The sequence below is a fragment of the Macaca fascicularis genome, chromosome 5 (assembly GCF_037993035.2).
Source record: "Macaca fascicularis isolate 582-1 chromosome 5, T2T-MFA8v1.1".
Classification (NCBI taxonomy): Eukaryota; Metazoa; Chordata; class Mammalia; order Primates; family Cercopithecidae; genus Macaca; species Macaca fascicularis.
In genome coordinates, this window is record NC_088379.1 from 80,424,597 (window position 1) to 80,450,853 (window position 26,257).

A 26,257-nucleotide genomic window follows, 5' to 3' on the forward strand; every position below is an offset into this window, starting at 1 on the left:
TCCTAGCCTAAATGGTCTTTACATTTTGGCATGTTTTTGCAATGGCTGGTACCGGTTGTTCCTTTCCATGTTTAGTGCTTCCTTCAGGGTCTCTTGTAAGGCAGGCCTGGTGGTGACAAAATCTCTAAGCATTTGCTTGTCTCTAAAGGATTTTATTTCTCCTTCACTTATGAAACTTAGTTTGGCTGGATATGAACTTCTGGGTTGAAAATTCTTTTCTTTAAGAATGTTGAATATTGGCCCCCACTCTCTTCTGGCTTGTAGAGTTTCTGCCGAGAGATCTGCTGTCAGTCTGATGGGTTTCCCTTTGTGGGTAACCCGACCTTTCTCTCTGGCTGCCCTTAAGTTTTTTTCCTTCATTTCAACTTTGGTGAATCTGGCAATTATGTGTCTTGGAGTTGCTCTTCTCGAGGAGTATCTTTGTGGCGTTCTCTGTATTTCCTGGATTTGAATGTTGGCGTGGCCTACTAGGTTGGGGAAGTTCTCCTGGATGATATCCTGAAGAGTGTTTTCCAACTTGGTTCCATTTTCCCCCTCACTTTCAGGCACCCCAATCAGACGTAGATTTGGTCTTTTTACATAATCCCATACTTCTTGCAGGCTTTGTTCATTTCTTTTTCTTCTTTTTTCTTTTGGTTTCTCTTCTCACTTCATTTCATTCATTTGATCCTCAATCGCTGATACTCTTTCTTCCAGTTGATCGAGTCGGTTACTGAAGCTTGTGCATTTGTCACGTATTTCTCGTGTCATGGTTTTCATCTCTTTCATTTCGTTTATGACCTTCTCTGCATTAATTACTCTAGCCATCAATTCTTCCACTTTTTTTTCAAGATTTTTAGTTTCTTTGCGCTGGGTACGTAATTCCTCCTTTAGCTCTGAGAAGTTTGATGGACTGAAGCCTTCTTCTCTCATCTCGTCAAAGTCATTCTCCGTCCAGCTTTGGTCCATTGCTGGCGATTAGCCGCGCTCCTTTGCAGGGGGAGATGCGCTCTTATTTTTTGAATTTCCAGCTTTTCTGCCCTGCTTTTTCCCCATCTTTGTGGTTTTATCTGCCTCTGGTCTTTGATGATGGTGACGTACTGATGGGGTTTTGGTGTAGGTGTCCTTCCTGTTTGATAGTTTTCCTTCTAACAGTCAGGACCATCAGCTATAGGTCTGTTGGAGATTGCTTGAGGTCCATTCCAGATCCTGTTTGCCTGGGTATCAGCAGCAGAGGCTGCAGAAGATAGAATATTGGTGAACAGCGAGTGTAGCTGTCTGATTCTTACTTTGGAAGCTTCCTCTCAGGGGTGTACTCCACCCTGTGAGGTGTGGGGTGTCAGACTGCCCCTAGTGGGGGATGTCTCCCAATTAGGCTACTCAGGGGTCAGGGACCCACTTGAGCAGGCAGTCTGTCCCTTCTCAGATCTCAACCTCTGTGTTGGGAGATCCACTGCTCTCTTCAAAGCTGTTAGACAGAGTCGTTTGCGTCTGCAGAGGTTTCTGCTGCTTTTTTGTTGTTGTTGTTGCTGCTGTTGTTTAGCTGTGCCCTGTCCCCAGAGGTGGAGTCTACAGAGACAGGCAGGTTTCCTTGAGCTGCTGTGAGCTCCACCCAGTTCGAGCTTCCCAGCGGCTTTGTTTACCTACTTAAGCCTCAGCAATGGCGGGCGCCCCTCCCCCAGCCTCGCTGCTGCCTTGAGGTTAGATCGCAGACTGCTGTGCTAGCAGTGAGGGAGGCTCCGTGGGCGTGGGACCCTCCCGGCCAGGTTTGGGATATAATCTCCTGGTGTGCCCGTTTGCTTAAAGCGCAGTATTGGGGTGAGAGTTACCCGATTTTCCAGGTGTTGTGTGTCTCAGTTCCCCTGGCTAGGAAAAGGGATTCCCTTCCCCCTTGCACTTACCAGGTGAGGTGATGCCTTGCCCTGCTTCAGCTCTCCCTGGTCGGGCTGCAACAGCTGACCAGCACCGATTGTCTGGCACTCCCTAGTGAGATGAACCCAGTACCTCAGTTGAAGATGCAGAAATCACCGGTCTTCTGTGTCGTTCGTGCTGGGAGTTGGAGACTGGAGCTGTTCCTATTCAGCCATCTTGCTCCCCCGCCCTCTCTCGAGGAGGAACTCTTTAAGTAGCTTATATAGTTATCAGTCGCATTACAGCTCTCACTTGTCTCTGTAACAAGGGGCCCACACAATCAAGCATGAGTCTCCTGTGGACCAAGGCTATTCTATAAAGGGAGCTATGTACATGGTCTGCCTACTCTGAACAACACAGTCCTGATGCCCAGCAGTGGGTTTAGAGTCTCCTTTCAAGTGTGTGTATAGAATAATACCCTGGGGCATTGTGGGGAGAGGGTGGCAACTCTTAACTTTCTTAACTTGAAACTTTATAAAACTCATACGAGAAGCACAATAACAAATGAACCCAGTGCATTTTATATAGTTTATTATACATTTTACTTAAGCATATACCTATATGTCAAAAAGGCAGCAAATGTTGTCATGCATTTGGCTTAACTCCAATCCTTCTCTGCCAATGAGCAGGTGAAGCCTTTGTCTGGATGAGAACAGGTACTTGACCAGTTCTTGCTCTCCCTGTACGTTATCACTGGCTCTCATAGTCACTGTATGGACCCACACAATGCCAAGGCAGTAGAAAGATGCCCTGTGCTCCAGTGTACAGCTCTACAAAATGCTGCTCCTTGTGTGGTGGCATGTTTGGCTCCCATCTCTCTGTTCTGGGAAGTTGCAAATCTATGTTACACCCTGATAGTGTGAGCAGTTTTCATCAGCCATAGTGGATTTTGGAAGGGAAAGAGTCAATTGCAGGCTGAACACAAAGGAAGATGCTTGATCAGCAAGAGATCACAGTGCAATGCTCCCAGACTCCTTCCAGCTATAAGAGATAGGCTTTGTTATTTAAAGATGGGTACATATAAATGAGGCTTCTGGACTATGTTTTTCTTCTCTTAGCCACTGTATGGATTCATGCAATGCCAAGAAAGTAGAAAGATGCCCTGTGCTCCAGTGTACAGCTCTGCAAAATGCTTAGTTCCATCATATAAATATGACTGGCAGTTTTGAGTCAAATCTCAACAGAGAAAAGCAGTCGTTAAACAAAACGACAGAAAGCAAGTCCTTCCATACAAATGCTACTTGGTTTTAACCCTCTTTTTTTTCTGAATATTAGACGGTTCCTATTTCCTCAGCCAGAAGTAATCGGTCCCACCTCTGGAAACCCTTAAGTATATTTGCTATTTCTCTTTCATGGCACTCCCATCTGACTATCCCTGCAGTAGGAAACAATCCAGGAGGGCAGGAACCATGTCCTCAAGGTTCCCAGTGTGGTGTCTGGCCCAGGGTAGGCATAGATCAGCCTTGGGGACAGAGTGCTTGTCAGGAGGCTGCCAACAAACTAAAGTCCACAGGGGAGAATATGGATGGCATCAGAACCCCTTCCTCTTTGCCTGTAGAAAGAGAGAGGGATGCCGGGTGAAGTAGCCCCAGCTACTCCAGATGCTGAGGCTGGAGGGTCGTTTGAGCCCAGGAGCTCTGGGCGGTAGTGCACTCTGCCGATTGGGTGTCTTCATTAAGTTTGGCATCAATATGGTGCCCTCCCAGGAGCGGAGGACCACCAAGTTTCCTAAGGAGGGAACTGGCCCAGGGCGGAAAAGAGAGAGGGAGTCTAATGCTTGCACTCTTGGGAGAGAAAGAATATGGTACAGCAGTCAAGCTATGCAGGTTGTAACCAGTGTGTCCCGAATTTGCCTAGATCACAATCTAGGATTCTTAAGGGAGAGAGGAGAGGAAACTTTAAGTCACGCCTTCTAATTAAGGTAGCCACCGTTGTTAAACCATCCTTTTGCCCAAATTGCACATCCCAAGAGATGCAAGAGAGAAGCTGTCTTACCTCTTTCTTGCAGCAAGCTATTCTTTGCTTGCTGGAATGACAGATCTGCTGTATCCACTTTCTTGGCACATATCATGTAGGTGTGAAATAAACAAGTTTCTGCCATTTTCTCATTCAGTCTTTCTGTGTCTCCCCCATACTCCCCCTCCTCACACTCACACCACATTCATACCAGTGGAAAGAAAGATTCTGTAGTGCTAGGGGATGTTTCTTTACACTGAATCCAGCTCCTGATAGGAGTTAAAGCCAGGACAAGCATATTAGCCCATTTTCCACCTTATATCTTCAAACACCACAAAAGTGCATCAAACAAAGTCTTCCTGTGAGTTTACAAGGTGGTTGGTAAGAGCCACAGATCCAGTCTTGCAGAGAATTTCTTTCCAAGTAAATTGATACCAGAGTTATTTATTGTAGTGTTATTCCTGCCAACAACTTAATACCAAAGCCAGCATTTGAAAATCCAGTGAGAAATTTGTCCTTGAAAATGTGAATTAAATAGTTCTTGCAGGCTTCTCCTCGGCAATTTGGATTTTGCCTGGCAAGTTGATTCGATGTGTAAGTCTAAAAGTTTCTAAGTTCTTTTGAGGTGCTTAGATCATGTGGCTGCTCCTCGTCCAAAATGAACGTGATGCAATTTGCAGGCCTACGGACACACTGCTGGGATCCTTCAAAACATCAGAGTTTCCCCAAAGAGAGCAAATTCAAGCTCAGTAATTGGGGTTTTGACCTGAATGTTCACCACTTCTTCTCTTTTAGTAAGTTTTGCTTTAGAGAGTTCCCAAAGATAATCTTATTTAGAAGAAGGGAGGCTTACAGTACAAAGAAAGACACAGCTCTTACAAAATACTCTTCCAAGAATTGGATTTAGTTGGCTAATTCCATCGTTCTTCATGTCAGCTTTCTTCACAATTGTTTCCTGGGCTTTTTATTTTTCTTATGTTCAGACACAAGCTTTATATGTGATGAGAAACACCAGGGAATTCAAGATAGGTGAACAAAGGAAGGGCACATTAGCCTTGGCTGGGGAGATCAGAAGTGATGGCCGGGGTTTGTGTGAAGGGCATGGAGCAGAGGACTCCAACTTCTTTTTTGGGCCCTTTTCAGATGGATTTTCTAATTTTTGTGAAATAAGTCAACTCACCTGGCTGATCATCCATTTTGATGTTACAATAGACACTCTTACTGTACCCAGGCAGTTGTCCCTAAAAGTTCATTTAATTTATAGCCACCCAAATCATGACCCCTAAGTTTCAAGAGAGCCCTGAGAAGAAGTGTTATAAGAACGCAAAGTCGTGAAGATTTGGACTGGTTAGTGTCAGACAACCATAGGAATATGGTTTCACTAGTTGGTGGTTTTTACTTAAGAATTTTTTTTTTTGGTGGGGGGGACAGAGTCTTGCTTTGTCACCCAGGCGCGAGTGCAGTGCCACAATCTCGGCTCACTGCAACCTCCACCCTCTGGGTTCAAGCAGTTCTCCTGCTGCAACCTCCCAAATAGCTGGGATTACAGGTGCCTGCCACCATGATTGGCTGATTCTTGTATTTTAGTAGAGAAGGAGTTTCACCATGTTGGCCAGGCTGGTCTTGGACTCCTGACCTTAAGTGATCTGCCCGCTTCAGCCTCCCAAAGTGTGTTTACTTGAGATTTTTAAAACAAGGTCCTAGTTCCTGAGAGTGAGTTGTGTGCTCTGGGAAGGAAGATGCAGAAAAGGCAGTGTCTTAGTCCATCATGATGCTGTAACAAAACACACTATCCTAGGTGGCTTATAAACAACATAAATTTATTTCTCACAGTTCTGGAGGTCAAGAAGTCAAAGATCAAGACACCAGCAGGTTTGGTGTCTGGGGATGGCTACTTCCTCACAGATGGCACCATCTCACTTTATCCTTACATGGTAGAGGGGCAAACAAACTTCGTCCAGCCCCTTTCATAAGGGCACTAATCCCCTTAGGAGGGACCTGCCTTCATGACCAAATCACCTCCCAAAGGCCCTACCTCCAAATGCCACCATGTTGTGGATTAGGATTTTAACATCTGAATTTTGAGGAAACATGTGCAGACCATAGCACACAGGAAGCAAATATCTCCACCCCCATTGTCTGAGTCAATGGAAAAGAGCATGGAATTTCAATGCCCTCCTTTCATGACCTGACTTTCTCCCCTAGCACAATAACCATACCTGTATAGGAAGAAGGCTGGCAGGTCACTGCCTCTTCTCTGCTGTGGTGGTGAGTGGGCAAGGGATGGAATGAAGACAGAAACCACCAAACCTTACTCCTCTCTCTTCCATCTCCCTTGTCCCTAAACCAGGTCTGTCTTGGGAACCTTTCTAATCAAATCTTCCATATCTCATTCATTTTCAGCTTTTACTAAAGAGATAAATGAGGTCAGCTGGCTACTTCAGCATAGGCCACCAGAGAGCTCCATTTATATGAGTTTCATAGGTCTAAGATTCAGTCTGAATGACCTGCAGCTCTGAAATCTCAATGGTCAGCAATTCTGGAATAATGACCCATACTACCCGACACATGTGAAGCTAATCTGTGGCAGAAAGACAAATTGTAAATGTATAATTGTATTAGTCTGTTCTCGTGCTGCTAATAAAGACATACCTGAGAGTGGGTAATTTATAAAGGTTTAATGAACTCACAGTTTTACATATCTGGGGAGGCCTCACAATCATGGTGGAAGAGGAGGGAAGAGCAAAGGGATATCTTACATGGTGGCAGACATGAGAGCTTGTGCAGGGGAACTCCCATTTATAAAATCATCAGATCTCATGAGACTTACTATCACTAGAGCAGCATGGGAAGGACCCACCCCCATGAATCAATTACCTCCTGCCAGGTCGCTCCGATGACATATGGGAATTATGGGAGTGATGATTCAAGGTGAGGTTTGACTGGGGACACAGTCAAACCGTATCAATCATGTGGAGTAGACCTTTCCAATAAGTACTATATTTGCTATTCTGAATGCCTGTCCAAATATCGATGTACATAGCAGAGAGAATTAGCAGTCAGAGTAAGTGGTAGTTCCATAAGAAATAAAGAATCAAGGCAAATTACTCTTTTGCAGTCTTTTAAACATTTTGTATTTCAATAGCGTTAGGGATATGCGTGGTTTTTGGTTACATGGATGCATTGTGTGGTGGTGAAGTCTGAGATTTTAGTGCACCTGTCACCTGAATAGTGTACACTGTACCCAATAGGCAGTTTTTCATCCCTCACCCCATTCACCCTCCCCTTTTCTGAGTCTCCAAAGTCCATTATATTACTCTGTATGCCTCTGCATACCCAGAGATTAGCTCCCACTTACAAGTCAGAACATGCAGTATTTGATTTTCCATTCCTGTGTTACTTCACTTTAAATAATGGCCTCCAGTTCCATCCAAGTTGCTGCAAAAGACATTTCATCCTTTTTTGTGGCTGAGTAGTATTCCATGGTATATACATACCATGTTTTCTTTATCCACCCATCAGTTGATGGGCACTTAAGTTGATTCCATGTCTTTGTGATTGTGAATTGAAGGTAAAGAATTTTGATTAGGCTGTACATATTAATGTATGAAGTCATCCCCATATTTCTAAAGTGCTAAACCTTTCCTATGCCCAAATATTTGCAAGTGTCAGACTCAGGATTTCTCTTCCTATAGTGGCAGGTTACTGCCATTAACTCTATCTCTTTTTCTTTACTGTGTACCATTGATCTCAGACCTTTGCTTTGGGCTGCTACTTTACACTGTGAACCTAATTCTTTCTAGGAAGAACTTAGGACATGGCTTGTGTGTGGTAGAACCATTAATTAAAAACGAATTAGCAATATCTAATGATGCCTTTTCAAAGACTGGAAGGAACCAAACCTTCCTTAGATTTTCCCTTTGAGCAACGTTCACTACCTGGTTTAAGGATAAAGGAAAGAGCTCTCATGCTGTTGCCAAATTACAAGATGGGTAAATCTTAACAAAAAAACACCACAAACTAGAAACCATGTTTTGCCATAAAAAAAAAATGGTATAATCAAAGTGATGTCTTTGTAAGCCCCTGGTGCTGGATGCAGTGGATGGAAACTGACAGTGGCTAATACCTGTGTCTTCTTGCCCAGGCCAGTGAAAGACGTGTTCACCTCATCGTGTCCCGCCAGGTTCGGCGGAGCCCTGACATCTTTCAGGAAGCCAGCTGGAACAGCAATGGCAGCTGGTCCCCAGGGCCAGGGGAGAGGAGCAACACTCCCAAGGTGAGGCCTCTAGGGCAGTTCCGCTGCTCCTGCAAGGAGCTATTTCTTGGGAAGGCTGCTTGCTTTAACATTTCTAAGTGTCATCTCAGGACTTTTTTACTTAAACAGACACTTTGACTTGTAAAACTAAAAGCCCAAAGTCCCATATTTAAGACTTGAAGAGATAACAGGTGTCTCCCATCCAAGCAGGAGAGAGGAAAGTGCAGGAGGGTTTTGAAACCTGATCATGCAGACCTCATACAGGAACCTGATTTCTAGCCTAAGCCAAATACATGTCATGTTTTTACCAAGAGTCATCTTTTTTAAGGACTGTATTTTATTCACTTTGAAATGAAGCAAACACTTCGCTTGGTTTCTGGCTTTTGAATTTTTTGGTCTGCCTAGAAATCAATGATTTCCCGGCTACTTTTAGTTTTTGTTTGTGTTTGCTGAAGGGCCCAGGAAGATAATTTAAACACTTGCAGCTCATGTAACATTAGGGAGTGTTGGGGATTGGGGCAAACCAGAGAGCACATGTTATATGGCATTCAATCCAGAAAACTCTAAAACACTGCGGATCTGTGGGTGGAATTCCTTCTTCAGGCCACCAGTTTGCAGCCTCTCTTTAAATGAAGTGACGCAGCCCAATTTGTACTTCTCTCTGTGGCATCTGTTAGATGCAATGCCTTAACCTCTTCATTTAGATGCGTGTTTAAGCAACACAAACCTTGTTTAGTCCAAATTAAGCGTCCTATGACTTTAGCTTGGCATCCTGTTGTGATGCTAATGAGCTTCTTTCAGTCATTTCTCCTGAGTTCTGGTTTCATGGCATCACTTGTAACTAAAAAAAATTCTTAACGGTAGCTCATTCTTCTTGCAACAGAGAGTAGGGAATGCCCTTTTCTTTCCACGTCAATCTATATGTTGGTTGGAATAGCTTACAAATTGAGTTTTTGAGTAATACATAGAGAAACAATATCAAATTTTTTTATTTTGGAACGTCTCTGCTGTATGCTGTGTTAATTACAGAGCCTACAAGGTTATATACCCTTCCGGGTTCTCCAGCCAGCCAAGCCTCATAAATCCATAAATTACATGTTTATTTACAATAAGGAGTCTAGACAGACCAAATATATTCCACTAAAACATTTTACGGATAAGGAGACTCCCTGATGTCTTTTTGCTAGTAAATGCTTAATATTTAAATTTAACTGATCATCTTTATTAATGGAAAACTAGTTTATTAACTTAATTGAAGTTTTTATCCAATTAACTAATTTTAGTTGAATTAACTAGAATATGTCATATTCTAAGTCATCAAATTATGGAGAAGGTAGCCTCCATCTGCACTGTGGTTTTATAATTCCTTCCACCTCCTCCTCATGAAAGAGCTGGGAGGATCTGATCACATTTCTGCTGCAACCCTCTGTCATGTGTCTTAATTCCTGGAAACATACAAATTGACTTAGTGGGAATTGTAATTATTTCCATTTTAACTTATATTCTATCTGCCTTCTGAAATATCCTCACAAAAAAGTAACATATTTAAAATAAAACTAAGACATATATGATTCTTTGATGATTTCAATTTTTATATTCTTACTAAAATTTTGTTTGGTTTAGGAAACTAGGTAGCTTTTTAAAAATAAGAGCTTAAACAATTCAAAGAAATACCAAAGAAGACAAAGCAGGATTTGTGGGACAGAAAACTTTTAGCCAATTAAAAAAGTCAAGGAATGATAGGCATCAAATTTTGCATGGTTTCCCTCTGTGGGGAGGAAAGGACTATGAGCAGAAAGAGTGACAGAGGGACTAAGTGCACATGGAATGTTTATTTCTGATGTAGGGTTTTGAGGTACATGGGTAGGTCATTCTGTTATTCTTTATGCTTTGTTACTTGTCTAAAATGTTTTATTCTAAATATCCAAAGCAAATATTCTAAAATAGAAATACGTCTTATAGTTTGAGAAATACTCAGGTACCCATCGTGTTTTTAATTAGCTTAAACTATTTTATCATAAATTATGTTTTTAAACATCAAGGAACATTTTAAGGTGTCCAAAGTAGGGTGAGGAGAATGGAGAGAAAAGATAGATAGAAAAGTCATCTCTATCATACATAACTATCCTCCTCTCCAGCCAAAGTCAGGTAACCCCGGGTATGAAGCTTTCACAGATTATTTCTTTTTTTTTTTTTTCCCATTGCTGACATTGGTCTCTTTCTGGTTGAGAAAGGAAATGGTCATGAACATTGGTTCATGAGACACAGAACACATGCATACATGTCGTATTTGTGGTATTTCAGCCATTGCATCCAGCCCCTCAGTGCACAACTAAACATCGCTTGCTCACCGCAGGCAAGGCTGTCTGGTAAGTACTGAGCAGGTGTGAAAGAAGACTCTATAAAATGTGGTTACTTTTTTTAACTTAGAAAAGTTTCTGATACTCATAAATGACAGTGTTTCTGAAATGCTGACTCACTACTATCAGGAATAAATGACTCACTTGCGAAATTTTGAGTGCAGTCTGTGTACTTAAGATTCTTCCATGGCCAGACGCAGTGGCTCATGCTTGTAATCCCAGCACTTTGGGAGGCCAAGGCACTTGGAGCCAGGAGTTCGAGACCAGCCTGAGCAATAAAGCAAGGCTTTGTCTCCACCAAAAATATTTTAGAAATGTATTTTTCTAATGGTCTCTAATCTGTTCCTTCCTCCATTTTTACTCTTTCCTTTTGAAATGTAAACTTTATCTGAGTTAACCTATAGAATTTGGGACAATGTAACCCTATTATGGTTGGGGTGAATAAGTTGAGGGTTCTTTCCACGTGTCTTTCTCTGTGATTTCAAGAACCACCATTGTATTTATGCACTTTTCATAATTTATGCAGTTTTGGTAGTTTTTGCATTTAGAAAACGGAAACCCACTTTGCATTTTCTACATTCAAAAACTACCAGAGTTGTAAATTCATGTGCCATGTTTTTCTGTCTGTGCTTTCAGCCCCTCCATCCTAAAATTACTTGTCATGAGAAGGTGGTAAATATCCAAAAAGACCCCGGCGAATCTCTCGGCATGACCGTCGCAGGGGGAGCATCACATAGAGAATGGGATTTGCCTATCTATGTCATCAGTGTTGAGCCCGGAGGAGTCATAAGCAGAGATGGAAGAATAAAAACAGGTAAAAAGTAAAGGGATGTTAAAGGCACTGGGGTGGCAGAGTATTATGAGAAATTAGTAGCTTGTTGTGTTAGGTGACTATTTTCAAAATTAATGAGAGAATGTGGGAGTGATCAGCCAGGACTTTTGTTACCCATTGCCCTTGACTGGTTTGAGTATAGATACTAGACCAGGTTCCACTCTTCTTAGTTGCAGGCCAACTTGCCTGCAAGTAAAGCTGGAATCTCCAAACAGTTCCAGGAATTAATAGAGAACTGCTAAAGTTATGAGCAAGTTACCTCTATTAAATGGCATAATTTAGTTCCATTCATTCTACATGGTTCTTTGGTGGGTTGATCCAGTGGTGAAACTAATTCATGAATTATTCCATTATGTGAGTTAGATAGAAAAACTCATTTGATAGATTTGATTCCATGAATACTCATTAAGTGAAAGTATCATGCTAGATACTTTCCCAGGGTGAAAAGTATTTCACTACTTTAAGCTCATATGTTCTGGGCTACTTTGAATAAATAAAGGAAGGTGATATCAAATTTGCCTCTACAAATATGTATCCTTAATAATATTGTCAGTTCATACAAGAGGGTAGCTCGGATGGATGAGGATTTATGCCATTTAAAAGTCCAGATTCAAGAGATATATTGAAGTTTCCCAAGTACAGTTGCTGAGCCTGAGGAGCCACAGGGGGATGGTATATTAAGAGATTTAGTCAGCTGGCTGAAAGATGCTTCTTTTGGGTCAGAAAGGACTCAGGGCCCTTCTCTTTTTTCTCCTCCTATCTTTTTTGCTCTTGCTGTGGTTATTCTGTCTAAGAAAGATAAGCAAAAGAGGACAGAAAGAAACAGGATGAAGATAAAAGAATAGAAAATGGAAATAGGAGAGATGTATGTTTTAATTTCTCTTTTCTGCAAAACACCTGGGTGGAGAATGATGAGGCCAAACAAAGTGGCTTGTTAACAAATGACTTCTTAACAGAACATGAGCTAGAGGATTATATGATCTGTATGGAAATGATCTTGCACATTGTAGGTGCTTAATCAGTAGTAGCTATTTTCACCTTGGCAATGAAAATGTTGTTCTTTCTGCTTCTTTAAGAGTGCAGCTCTGGCCGGGCGCAGTGGCTCACGCCTGTAATCCCAGCACTTTGGGAGGCCGAGACGGGCGGATCATGAGGTCAGGAGATCGAGATCATCCTGGCTAACACAGTGAAACCCCGTCTCTACTAAAAAATACAAAAAACTAGCCGGGTGAGGTGGCGGGCGCCTATAGTCCCACCTACTCGGGAGGCTGAGGCAGGAGAATGGTGTGAACCCAGGAGGCGGAGCTTGCAGTGAGCTGAGATCCGGCCGCTGCACTCCAGCCTGGGCAAGACAGCGAGACTCCACTTCAAAAAAAAAAAAAAGTGCAGCTCCACGACTCCTCTGCCAGACACTCTCATGGGTAGTTTCTTTTCATTCAATCCATATTTACTGGATGCCTACTACATGCCTGGCTCTGTGCAAATGCTGGAGCTTTTGCCAAATCCTCCTACTTTATGCTAAACACAAGAAACAAAAGAGTGAAAAAGTAGGTTTTCTTTGATTAAATAGTGAACAAGACTAATTTTCCTCTCTCTCTTCCTTCCTTCCTTCCTTCCTTCCTTCAGCAAGAGCCAAACACCAATAGGTGTGCTTTAGAAAACCCCAAACAAGTCTTAACGGCACCTTGGAATGCACACACTTTACCATGTGCTTTGTGGGCACCCAGCCTCCCGTTAACAAAGAAAACCTTTACCCTCTGCATGTCTGCATCCCATCAGCCCCTACCCCCTTGCACTTGAAGCAGAAGTCATGTTTGTGCTCTCACTCAAGATAGCTTCTGCTTCTCTGGCCATCAGGTGACATTTTGTTGAATGTGGATGGGGTCGAACTGACAGAGGTTAGCCGGAGTGAGGCAGTGGCATTATTGAAAAGAACATCGTCCTCGATAGTACTCAAAGCTTTGGAAGTTAAGGAGTATGAGCCCCAGGAAGACTGCAGCAGCCCAGCAGCACTGGACTCCAACCACAACATGGCCCCACCCAGTGACTGGTCCCCATCCTGGGTCATGTGGCTGGAATTACCACGGTAAGTCCCAACGCAACATCCCTGTAGGGGTGTGGGAGGAAATGATTACATTTCTTAAACCACTCTTTCACTCTCTAGGGCTGATTCATGGCACTAGAATCTTAATGAGACCCAGTCTTGGTGGTGGGACTGTGAAATAATTCTCTCTTCCCATTTGTAACTGAAAATGCATGCGGGCATTCTGGGGCAAGGATGAAAGCCTGAATGTGGAAACACCGTTTGGCGTTCAGGTTGAGGAGCTCCCAGGACTGCCACGTACAGCTGTGTAGGTTGTTCATGCAGCATGGAGCTCCACAGAGGGGGCAGAGACCCAGCCTGTGTTTACACCCCCTGGAGCTGAGCTGCACCACCTACGAGAAGGTTCACCTTTGCCTAATCTGCTAGTGGCAGCCCTGGGACCTTGCAGAGAGGCTGACTGCCTTCTGTGGCTTTATCTTATTTCATTTCATTTTTATATAGAGTCTTACTCTGTCACCCAGGCTACAGTGCCGTGGTGCGATCTCGGCTCACTGCAACCTAAGCCTCCTGGGTTCAAACGATTCTCCTGCCTCAGCCTCCCCGAGTAGCTGGGATTATAGGCACACACCACCACACCCAGCTCATTTTTGTATTTTTAATAGGGATGGGGTTTCACCACGTTGCCCAGGCTGCTCTCAAACTCCTGACCTCAAGCAATCTGCCTGCCTCGGCCTCGCAAAGTGCTGGGATTACAGGTGTGAGCCACCATGTCCGGCCAGTTTTGTCTTTTGAGTGGCCTTGGCTGCACATAAAACCATGCCCCAGAACACTTTGCCTTTGCTAAGATGTTTAAGTACCTTTGATTTGGAGACATTTCTTAGATCGTCTCTCCTTAGTGCCTGCTCCTGAGAAGTTCTTGTGTAAAACTTCAGGAAGTAGCTGGATTGTCATTTACTTGTCTCGCTTAATTACTTCAAGGAAGAATTTGGGGTTAGCCTTACGAAATGGCTAGATACAGAACTATTCAAAGAACAGACAAGTTCGTGTTTGCTCACCTGCATTAGAGCATAAACTATTGGCCTTCAGATGATCATCTTGTTAATTCCAATGTGTGAATAATGCTACATATTAGCATCACTGAAGAGATACTAGCGTAGAACTAAATATGGAAAAATGAAAGTGATATATTTAGTTTTAGTACATTTTTCTTGAGGGTGGGGATAATTCTCTCTCTCTTTTTACATTTCAAATGAGTTTTTTAAGAAAAACAAAACCCTGCCTCAAATGCAAAATGAACTAGATTGCTTTTTGAGCCTTCACTAGTTGATAAATTGTTTTCTAAAGCAGTACATTTTCAAAAGTCCTTAAACAGTTAAAATCTGAGCATTGAGTCAGTTTAAAACCCTTTGGACATTTTAGAACTGAGCCTGCGTGAAAGTAGAGAGTATTACTTTAAAGTTTTATTTTTAAAAATCTTTCTGAAACTAGGATCTATTAAAATCGTTTTGTTTTTTTGTGTTTGAAAGCTATTCTGTCATAGAATCAAAGTCCCTCATTATTCATTTATGTAAGAGAGGATAATGTGAGGTGCTTTTTGCTCCAAATACAACCAAGTGAATGTCTTTCTTCCCCTCTACCTTTTGTCATTTGCCCTTGGGCGTGGTGCTTCTCTGCTTTTGCTAGAAGTAGAGTCTGGGCTGGGTATGGTGGCTCATGCCTATAATCCCAGCAGTTTGGGAGGCTGAGGTGGATGGATCAGTTGAGACCAAGAGTTCGAGACCAACCTGGCCAACATGGCAATACCCTGTCTCTACTAAAAATTCAAAAAATTAACCAGGCATGGTGGCACACGCCTGTAGTCCCAGCTCCTCAGGAGGCTGAGGCATGAGAATTGCTTGAAGCCAGGAGCCAGAGGTTGCAGTGAGCTGAGATTGTGCCACTGCACTCCAACCTGGGTGACAGAGTGAGACTCTGTCTGAAAAAAAAAAAAAAAAAGAAGAAGAAGAAGAAGAAGTAGAATCTGCACTTTGCTCATTTCCTCTAAATGGACAGTGGTAAGGAAGCATGATATCTTGGCATAGACAGCACTGCTTTTCGGAACCCTGGAGATTCCTAGTTTCTTTCATTCCATCCTCTCCCTATAGTAATAGAATAAACATGGTAGAAAATTCAAAGTGCACCAAAGAGTATAAAGAGAACAAAAAGTAAGTCTCCTTCCCTTCAGATCCATTCAATAAAGGTGATCACCATTATCAATTTTTTGTGTACTGTAAGTCAGAGGCTGGCAAGCTTTTTCTGAAAAGGGCCTGATAGTTTAGGCTTTGAGGGCCACACAGTCTCTGTGGCAATTACTCATTTCTGCTTTTGTGGTATGAGACAGCCATAGGCAATATGTGAATGAATGAGGAAGGCTGTGTTCCATTCATTCCAATAAAATTTTACTTATAAAACCAGGTGTTGGGCTGGGCTGGGCTGTAATTTGCTCACCCCCGGCCTGTGTTTATATGTACACACATACACACAAACACAATGGTAGCATACACACTCCTATAGACCATGCATTTTATTTAAAAACAAATCTGATGTTCTTGGGTATCATGATAGGCATTGCACCATCGTCGTATCCACTGCCAATTAGGAACTGGTTAAATACGTTATGGTACATCTAAACAGCCATGCACCGGGTTGCCTGGGTATCATGTTATTATATCACACTTCATTCCTATAGGACTACATAGGCATTGCATCACTGCTAAGTAGCACTGAATGGTGTGAAGTGTGGGGCTCATGTCATTTCTTTCCCTCCATATGTGGCTTGGTCTTTTTACTTAACGTTCAAAATAACTTCTATTATTTTGTTGCTGCTTTTTAGGAACTCTAGATATTTGTTTCTTTGATATATTTTATATTTCATATATTTAATGTTCTAGGATCCTTTTCAACTCTTTTTTCTCCATTTTATTTTTTTGACTTTTAATTTTTATTTTAGGTTCAGGGGTACATGTGCTGGTTTGTTATATAGGTAAATTCATGTCACAGGGGTTTGTTATACAGATGAGTTCAGCACCCAGGTACTAAGCCTAGTACTCATTAGTTATTTTTTCCGATCCTCTTCCTCCTTCCATCCTCCACCCTCAAGTAGGTCCTGGTGTCTCTTGTCCCCCTCATTGTGTCCATGAGTTCTTATCATTTAGTTCCCACTTGTAAGTGAGAACATGAGATATTTGGTTTTCTGTTCCTGAGTTAGTTTGCTAAGGATAATGGCCTCCAGATCCAACCATATTCCCACAAAAGACATGATCTTGTTCTTCTTTATGACTGCATAGTATTCCATGGTGTATACGTACCACATTTCCTTTATCCAGTCTACCATTGATGGCCATTTAGGTTGATTCTGTGTCTTTGCGATTGTAAATAGTGCTGCATGTTTTCCCGGCTTATTTGCATCTGTCCTTCAATGCTCACTGTGTTTTCAATATTATTTCTGTTCCTTTGCAACCACTTTCATTGCTGTGGTGTTTTTATTTTTCTCTTCTACTTTTTTATTCTGTTCCATTGGCTCATGTCTCCTGTTGTCTCATCTTCCTTGAAGTCCTATCTCTGCATTGAGCTCTTGTTCATAGAGCAGTTGCTTCAGAAATATTTTAAATTCATAGTAATATGGTTGGTTATAAATTTTATTTTCTATAGTAGCACTTCATTTCTGTGGCAGCATTTTTCTGGTGAGTGCTATCTGCTGGAGGTTTATAACATGGGGAAAGAACAGCGCCATATTCCAGATAGTAGAAATTTCTCCTTATAGCACCAGGCAATGAGTGTGTTTATTTGTCCCCAGCTGACTAAGCCCAGCCTGGCTGGGCACAATCCATAGTCTCTCTTCCTCCACTCACACACTGGCCAACTGCAGCCCATACCTGTGCGTTATCTCGGATTCTCATTGGCTTACCCATGCCTTTATTTTCTGCCAATCTGGGCCCAGGGAAGCCTGCTAGCAGCCAGCCCTCTTGTGTCTGGCGTTCCCAGGTAGAATGGGTGTTTTGCCCATCAGAGTGGCCATTTGCTAAGACCTCAAGGCTCTGCTGGCTTGGTCTATCTTCTCCAGCTGTGGGTGTCTTCTCTTCCATCTTTTCCTCTTTGACTGCCTTTGGCACCTCTCCCTCATCTATGGTGACACTTCGTTTTGTTTAAGATGGAATTTGTATTTCTGTTTCCAAGTCTCCTACTTGCTTTTATAGTAATGTTTTAAAGCAGAAGAGGAAACACAGGCTTCACTCTGCCATTTTGAAACTAGAAGTGTGTCCTCCTGGTATTTCTCAGAAGTCATCAATAATCGGTCATGCCCCTAGATCAGGCTTCAGATAGTCCCAGGGTATGAGCCCCTTTCAGTTTTCGTGGGAGGAGGCATCTGCTCCCATCTCTAATCTCGACTCCTCAGAGCCTCGAGGACACCAGTTCTCCCTGACTGATGCAATACCACTGGCTTAAATGTCTCTAGCCATTTAGCATGAATATCATTCACTCTAAGGATTTCAGGCCATTTGTCGTATCTCAGCAAAATCGTGTTACTTGAATTCATAGAGTTAAGCTGCAAATGGATATTTTTGAATCCACAGAAATTTCCCTCCAAGTTACAAATCTACTTGGCCAAACATTTTTCCCTTTCACTTAACAAATTTCGAGGAAATTCTTTGCCCTAATGTATGATCCAGCCAATTAGCTAAGGTGCTCTACCGATGAAGAAAAATGATATAACATGTCAGCAGGTCTAGAAACAGGAAATCCATTGTAATTATGTCCTTAAGTGTGGTACGACACAGAATATATATGAAGAGGGTAGCATTGGTAAGCTGTGCTTGTTCTGAACTAATTGAGGAGACAGTAAAAGTAGGCTATGAAGGACAATGCAAATGTGCATTGTTGTGTGCATTGTGTGCCAAGAGTGACCCCTGGGTAACAGCTCCAGACATTGTCTCTCAGCTATACAAATTATCAGCTGCCATTCAGTTGGAAGTGATTCAGGAAACACTGAAGGCTTTCTGCTTCATTCTTTGTTGGCTCTCAGGGCCCACATTCCACATCTGGAAGTCTTTCCAAACATGCTCTCATCTGGACTAGTATGATAGTAATACACATTAACTCATTTCTCCTCTTGCCTAAGAATTTTAACCTTTTACTCTCCTGAAACTCATAAAACATCTTAATGAAGATTGTTTATATTGAATAGCAAGGACACAGATCTCATGTCTTCTCCTTTTAAAGTCAAAGAGCTTTCATATTTTAACTATAAGACAGGGACACTATCAGGTGCATTCACATTATGCAGTAATAATAAAAGAGGCAGCTGTGGCTAATACTTATAAAGCCCTTTCTATGTGTCAGGCATTTTTGTGAGAGCTTTATGTGTTCTTTGCATTTCTCACTCATTTAAAACTCACATCAACTCTGTGATTTTGGTACTAATGGCATCCTCACGTTAAAGGCAGAAAACTAAAGCACAGAGTGGTTCTCTTGTCCAAGGTTACATGGCCAGTTAATAGGCAGAGCTGAAATTTGAACCAGGCTCTCTGGCCTTAGAGTCTATGATTTTACCGTGATGCAATGGAAGTTTTGTGAGCACCCTCAAGAGGATGCTAAGCCTACACTTGGCTTTAATAATGTGAGCTATATAATTTGTTTTCTCTCTACTGTAAAGCAAGTTTAGGAGTCTGAATGAAGCAGACTTTTGTCATTCACTGGGTTGGTTTGGGAATTTAGAAATTTGTTGGAGGCCAGGTGTGGTGGATCACTCCTATAATCTTAGCACTTTGGGAAGCCAAGGCAGGCAGATCACCTGAGTTCAGGAGTTCAAGACCAACCTGGCCAACATGGTGAATCCCTATCTCTACTAAAAATACAAAAAATTAGCCAGGAGTGGTGGTGCATGTCTGTAGTTACAGCTACTCAGGATGTTGAGGCAGGAGAATTGCTTGAGCCCAGTAGGTAGAGGCAGTGAGCCGAGATCATGCCACTGCACTCTAGCCTGGGTGACAGAGTGAGACTCTGTCTGAAAAAAAAAGAAAAGAAAAGATGTTGGAGTAATGGAGTAAATGATGATATCTTCATCTGGCTGGAGGATATAGTCAAAATAGGGGAGTAGGAATACCAATTATTTTCACAGTTGTGCTCCATAACAACCACAAAACCTCAATAGCATGTGACAATAAGAATATATTTTGCTCACGAGTCTGTGGGGTTCAGCTGATCCAGGCTAGAGTTGATGGATCTTGGCTGGCTCACTCATGCATTTGCACTCTGCTCTGCATTTAGGTGGCTGCTAATCTTGGTTGGTCATGCTTGCATGTCTAGGGTTTGACTGGCCATGGCAAGCATTCGACTGATGAGCTCATGGATGAGGCCAGAATCAGAGTAGGAGGGCATGCAAAGTTGTGTGATAAAGAACATAGATACCAAGAGTGAGTGAGGAATTAGAGCCATTAATGCAATTATTTTGCAATATTAAGGAAGAATGAAGATATATTTGTTGTTCTGGACATGTTGAGTTTTAGATACCAGTGGGATGTCCAAGTTTAATAAACATATCTGGGACGGCAATTCCTAAAGCCTTTTGTCTCAAGATTGTTATACATTTTTTAAAAGATACTGATAATCCCAAAGAGCTTTTGTTTATGTAGGTTATATCTAATAAAATTACCCTATCATAAATTAATCTGAGAAATTTATTGTCATTTAAAATAAACCTATTTTATGTTAGCATAAATCATCTTTTATGAGAAAATGTTTTAAAAAAACTCAGAGGAATGGCATTATTTTACATTTTTTGCAAAGTTTCTTAGTGTTTGGCTTAAGAGAAGATAACTAGATGCTCTTATTTGCTCCCGCATTCCGTCTGTTGCTATATCACCTATCACGTGGCCTCTGGAAAATGCCACTGTATGCTCATAAGAAAACAAGAATAAAAAAGGCCACTAATGTCTTAGTGTTATTACAAAAATGTTTTTTTACCTTCAGACACCCTGAAAGGCACATCCTTTGGAAACCACACTTTGGAGAAAAGTATAAGCTAAAGATTGATTTGGGGCTGGGTGCGGTGGCTCATGCCTGTAATCCTAGGACTTTGGGAGGCTGAAGTGGGAGAATCGCTTGAGCCCAGGAGTTTGAGACCAGTGCCTGGGCAACATAATGAGACCCTATATCTGCTAAAACATATTTTATTTTTAAAGATAGATTTGGGCAGGATCAATATGTAGGTAGTACGGTGTAGGGGCTCCGTAAAATATTGGGGCCCATTGAGAAGAGGATTGAGGAAAGGAGAGCCCTTGAAGGAGACTGAGAAGAAATCACCAATGAAAGAACAGAATAATATTCGCTAGATTTGGCCTAAGGGGGTATAGTCAGAGGCTTAAGCAGGAGAAGTTTTAAGAAGATATTGAGCAGTAAAGGAGTGGATGCAGATGGAACTTTTCAGAGAAAAAAGAAAGGGTAAATCCTTAGTGCAGAGGGTGACACATGGGCCAGGAAGGCAGAGAAGGGCACTGTTTTTAAAAAAGTCAGTATTTCAGTCACCCTCTTCCATGGCCTCCACCCAAACTTGTCATCTGCTAGAACCACTCCCCCTTTGAAATCATAAAGTCAGATGTTGTGAATACAGACTTCTGCCATCTAGTCCATAGACCCTTCGGGGTTCATAGACCCCTTTACCTTTTCCCTCAACCTCTTCCTTTTGTCTTCACCTCCATCCCAGCGCTGTTGGGGTCCATGGACAACCGCATCAACCATCTTTTTCTTTTTTTTTGGAGTCATTATTTTCTACTTTCTTACTCCATCACCCTTCTGGACTATCTGGCAAAATTACAACCCCCTGGATTGTCCAATTATGTACATTTTCTCCAAGCCTACAACTCAGTCTCAGAACACTGCTGGGGAAAATCAAACAACAGATACCCTTTAAACCTGTGGTCACCACCTTCAGGTGGGCCCAGAGTGCCGCGCCCGTATCCTTTGACATTGTTTATCAGCTGTCTTCTGTCATTCTCTACAGCAGCAGTGTCCCACATACTCTGAGCAACTTAAACCTCCAGCAGCTCTACCGACCCCTTTCCCCCCAGCAAATACCTGCACTTCCTACGTGAGAAGGACATGTTACAGACCTTCTCTTGCTGTGTTTCTTTGTGGGATTTTCTTGTCCTCCTGGTTCTTATCTGTATCATTACCCATAGTTACTACCCCAAAATCTCCTTTGCAAGACTTTTCATTCCATCTGGACTGGATGTCCACTTTGGTCTAGGTGGTTGGGAAAGACCTCTAAAGAGATGACATTTAGTTCATGACCTGAGTAACAGGAAGTAGCTGGCAGTGGAAGCACAGCAGAGAATTCTGGCAGAGCAGTTAAACAAAAGCCCACAGGTGGGAGTGAATGTGGCATGGTCCGGGAATAGCAAAAAGGACTGTGTGTCCAGAACCTGTGGTTGGGGGAGAGGTCTGAGAGATCAGAGTAGAGAGGGACCTGGCTGGGTAGAGAGAGAAGTGTCTAGGGGAAGAAGCCAACAGGGGTCTCACAGTATTGCCAGGTGAAGCTGGACACTGCGACCTTGTAGCAGCATTGAACTTCATGATTGTGTTACTTTGGAGTTCAGTTTGGAATGTTTTCCATGCCCTTATTATGGTCTCTAGTTCTGTTTTATAAAATAATAAATTCTGGATCTTTCCTCTGATTGACTTACTGAAGAATAGCCACCATGTCCTTGGGCACTGACTGGCTCAATCTTTTAAAACTATTAAGGCTCAGTTGTCACCTAGAATTAATACAATAGGAAAACTTGCCAAGGAAATGTCAACTGTAACTTTCAATAATACAGAATACACAACTGGAGGTGTTTTCCCTGCATGTTTCAAACACTGTAGCACAGGAGGGACAGCATAGACAAGCCTGGGAGTGGATCCCAGGACATCTTGTCCTGGTTTCCTTACTCACTGCTTTTCTGTCATGACTTAGGTTCATGAGACACCTGGCCCTGTCACCAGTTAGCTGAAAGCACACATTATTTCATCCTCCTATAGTGCTGCTTCTTGTGATAAGTCCCTTGTAGTATTCTGTTTTCTATTAAATTTCAAAAGTCCAGGCTCTCTCTGCTTGAAATACTCGGTGCTTCACATTTTCTGGCTACCTCTTGTTATTCAGGTCATGGACTAAATGTTACCTCTTTAGAGGTCTTTCCCAACCATCTAGGAAAAGTAGGCATCCAGTCCAGATGGAGTCAAAAATCTGTTGGAAGGGGGCACTGAGTCCATGAGAGGTGAGGATCAGAGTGGAGTACTAGAAAAGGAGACTTTGGGGATAGTTAACTCATGGTAATGATATAGATATAAGCACCATATGGATGAGAAAAATGCTCACATTTACCTGAGAGAATTTTTAGTTTTTATTTCTTCTTTCTTTTCGTTTCTTTCTCCCTTCCCTTCCCTCTCTTTCCCTTTCCCTTTCCTTTTCCTTCTTTTTTGAGACAGGGTCTCACTCTATTGCCCAGGCTGAAGTGCAGTGGCACAGTCTTGGCTCACTGCAGCCTCAACCTCCCAGGCTCAAGTCATCCTCCAGTCTCAGCCCCCAATGTAGCTGGGATTACAGGTGCCCGCCACCGCACCCGGCTAGTTTTTGTGTTTTTGGTAGAGACAGGGTTTTGCCATGTTGGTCAGTCTAGTCTGGAACTCCTAGGCTCAAGTGATCTGCCTGCCTCAGCCTCCCAAAGCGCTGGGATTAAAGGTGTGAGCCACCTTGCCTGGCCAAGAATTTTTAATTCTATACTCCTGTTTAGGCGCATCATAGTCTAAAGCTTTCTTCCTTAATAACTTTTAAAAGAAACCTGTAATATTTCTTTTGTATGTTTTACTTCTTTAAAAATTATTCAGAGCAATGGGCAATAGACCAGTGCTAATCCACAAACTGTATTATTGGTCTGCAAGAAGGACAGAAATTGTTTAGAAACTTTTATAGCAATTCGACATTGCTACATCATTCAAATATAATCAGTAAACTCTTGTTGAAGGGGATGTTGTTGAACTTGCAAGGTGTTTTATGTTGTGCAATCTGCATCCCAGTAGGGGATCACTGCATCATGCACAGTAGGACCCCACATTAAAACCTATATTTTAAGGTTTCTTAGCTGTCACCAAAATATGTATAAAAATCTGAGAGACTGTCAGGTTTCTTTTTAAACATATTTTTACGATCATTTACATTTTAATCAAAGCTGCTTTAAGTATGTAGTTCAACATTACCGGCCAAATTAGAGAAGTCGCCTATTTACAGTTGGTGAGTTAAGCTTCACTGGACAAGACAGACATACTTTTTCTGAAAACAGTACAATAGAAGTGATTCCAAATAATATGTGATTTTTTTTCTTAAGACAAAAAGTTTATGCTGCTTTTACTCCTCTGTGCAGCTTGGGTTTGCAGCTGTCATTGTTGGTGAAGTAGTAAAACCACTTGTGGAGGTGTTGGCTAATAAAACAATGGAATCATAAATGCCTCTTACAAACAAAAAGCCAAAATAATTTTTTGAAAGAGTATTTAATTAAAAAGTCACCAGAAGTAGATGCCAATATACCACGCACAAACTATATACTTTGTGGACTTCCTATAATAAAGTAGCATTTTAAGTAAGATTAAAAATGTATATACACATCGCCAAGGTATTTGTGAAAACTAAAATGTGCTTAGAAACATTGGGTGAATCTGTGGTAAAAAGGGTACTATGTTTCATAACTAATGATATGAAAACCAACTTCAAGAAAAGCCAGCAACATATTTTTTATTTTAACTTGAATACACAGGCAAATCTTTTTAGTGTATGCACAACTTAAACATGATATCAGAATTTTTAAAAAGTTCTTTGGCAATAAACACAACTAGCTCTGAACCATATACAACTAAGGAAGTTTACATTGTTGGTGAATTGGAAGTTTAAGTTTTAGGTAGGGGTATGTTTTGCTGGTGCGGTTGCATTGATTGTAAAACTTTCTGGAGTACTGACTCCGCAGATTAAAGAAGCTGCTGGAGAATGAATGTAACTTAATACAGTGGCTCCTTCAGAAAATTTTGCTGTGATGTCAGCCAAACTAAATAATGTGTTTAGTGACATAGTAAAAGTTCTGGCTACATAAAGGCTAGTGCATTAGATACTAGTTTACTAGTTTATTCTCTTTATTATGTGATAATAAGGGAGCCAATCATAACGAACTATTATTGCATGCTGAGTAATGAGTAAAGAGAAGTTCTGTCAAAAATGTTTGAACCATAGAGCAAACCCTTATTTTTTTCTGCAAGATAGGAAGCCAGTTTGGTCCCAACTTTTTAAAGATGTAAACTGGATAGCCAAACTTGTTTATTTGCCAGATTATCTTCAATATTTTTACTGAGCTTAATATTTCCTGCAAGGAAAAAAATGCAAGATGTTTTCCAATGGCCAATAACATCAAAGGGCAAAATGAAAGACGCTTGGAAGAATAGCTTCCATAAGTTGTTATGATGTAACTTGATAACAATTATCAATGAAGTAGGTGATACATTTGATATTGCACAGCTGCAAAAAGTTATCAAACATCTTACATATTTTATAGAATGTTCTGATTTTCAGAAGAAACCAACACAGAATTCATGAATTCAGAGTTCATGTCATTGAGATAAAATTTAAATTCGACTCTAACTTTATAGTATAAATTGTTGTAATTGGCTATCATTGAGGAATAAAGACAAATTTTGAAGTTAAATTATCACGTGCCTGAGCTTACTAAAATTGCTTTAAAATCTTCTGTTCTCCTGAACATATATATGTGACACTGTCTTTTCTGCTAATAGTGAGTAGAAAATGGTTTAGCTATCCCTTATCCTCTGCAAGTAGCAGTGTCAACTTATTGTAGTAAGCAACCTCACTTACATTAAACATTGCTATACCTGTTTGTTCAAAGTATGCATATAGATATTTAATATGGGGACTCAGCATTTCTCTCATGATTTTAGAAAAATAATTGAGGAACGCAAAATTATGAGTGTAACAGCGATTGTCCATATTAAATTCCCATAAATAAATGAGCAATGCATAGTTTTTATAATTCTTTTTCCTTTTATGTTGATTATAACATTTTATATTTGTTATGTACAACACAATTTGGGGTTAAAGATTTCATTTTTCTAGAAATTCATTTTTTATTTAACCAAAGTATTAGTCTACAATAAACTGGGGCGGGGGGGGAAGGTGGTCCCTTCACCGCAGACTGAAAGGTACCTGATCCAGAAGACGGAATAAATGCTAGGTTAATCATAGTAGGAGGCTCTACATTACTCACTGGAATCTATTAAGTTGATGGTCATAGTTACATATAAATTGGGGCCAAGAAGTTAAACCTTTCTGAACACAGGGCTAGCAAAATAATAAAGCAACATTTTGTGAAAGGACTGTTTCTATAGATTCAATTTCCAATTTTCTGCTCTCACAAAGAGCTCAAAACATCCTACATCCCACCTCTTTCCAACCTCTGCTATTCTAACACCACTTAGCAATGAAAAATTTACAATAATTTAAATCAGGAAGAAACAAGATCTCAACTGGCTTTGGCTGATGCACTTATTTTCTAAACAGTGTTTTTCTTAGGAAAGAGGCTCTGCCTTAGTGTTCTTTGTAGTCTGCAGACTTAGTTCAAAGTCAGTGTTCTCAAATATGTATTGACTAAATTAGTAGTATAAGGGGATATATAAAAATTTAGGAAAAAACTTAGCTTCTTGAGCAGCTCAAGACTTCACCATTCTCATTAACTCATTTCAGTGGAAATCAAATGAGTCACCACACTCATTAACTCATTTCATTAAATTTGTTCTTGAGGTAACCATAATTTTCTCATTGGGAAAAACTACCAAACTCTTTATACTAT

General features: G+C 41.3%; 1 protein-coding gene across 10 annotated transcripts in view; it reads left to right on the top strand.

Moving 5' to 3' along the window:
- LNX1 (ligand of numb-protein X 1) overlaps positions 1 to 26,257 on the top strand; it is a 202,764-nt gene that overhangs the window by 171,680 nt on the left and 4,827 nt on the right. For 6 of the 10 annotated variants that reach the window (XM_005555290.5, XM_005555291.5, XM_005555289.5 and 3 more), the window contains 3 exons: positions 7,991 to 8,122; positions 11,098 to 11,275; positions 13,151 to 13,379. In XM_005555290.5, coding sequence (XP_005555347.2) covers positions 7,991 to 8,122; positions 11,098 to 11,275; positions 13,151 to 13,379 — 539 coding nt within the window. The remainder of the gene's footprint in view (positions 1 to 7,990; positions 8,123 to 11,097; positions 11,276 to 13,150; positions 13,380 to 26,257) is intronic. The other 4 variants (XM_074040017.1, XM_074040016.1, XM_074040015.1 and 1 more) reach the window with 1 other exon arrangement.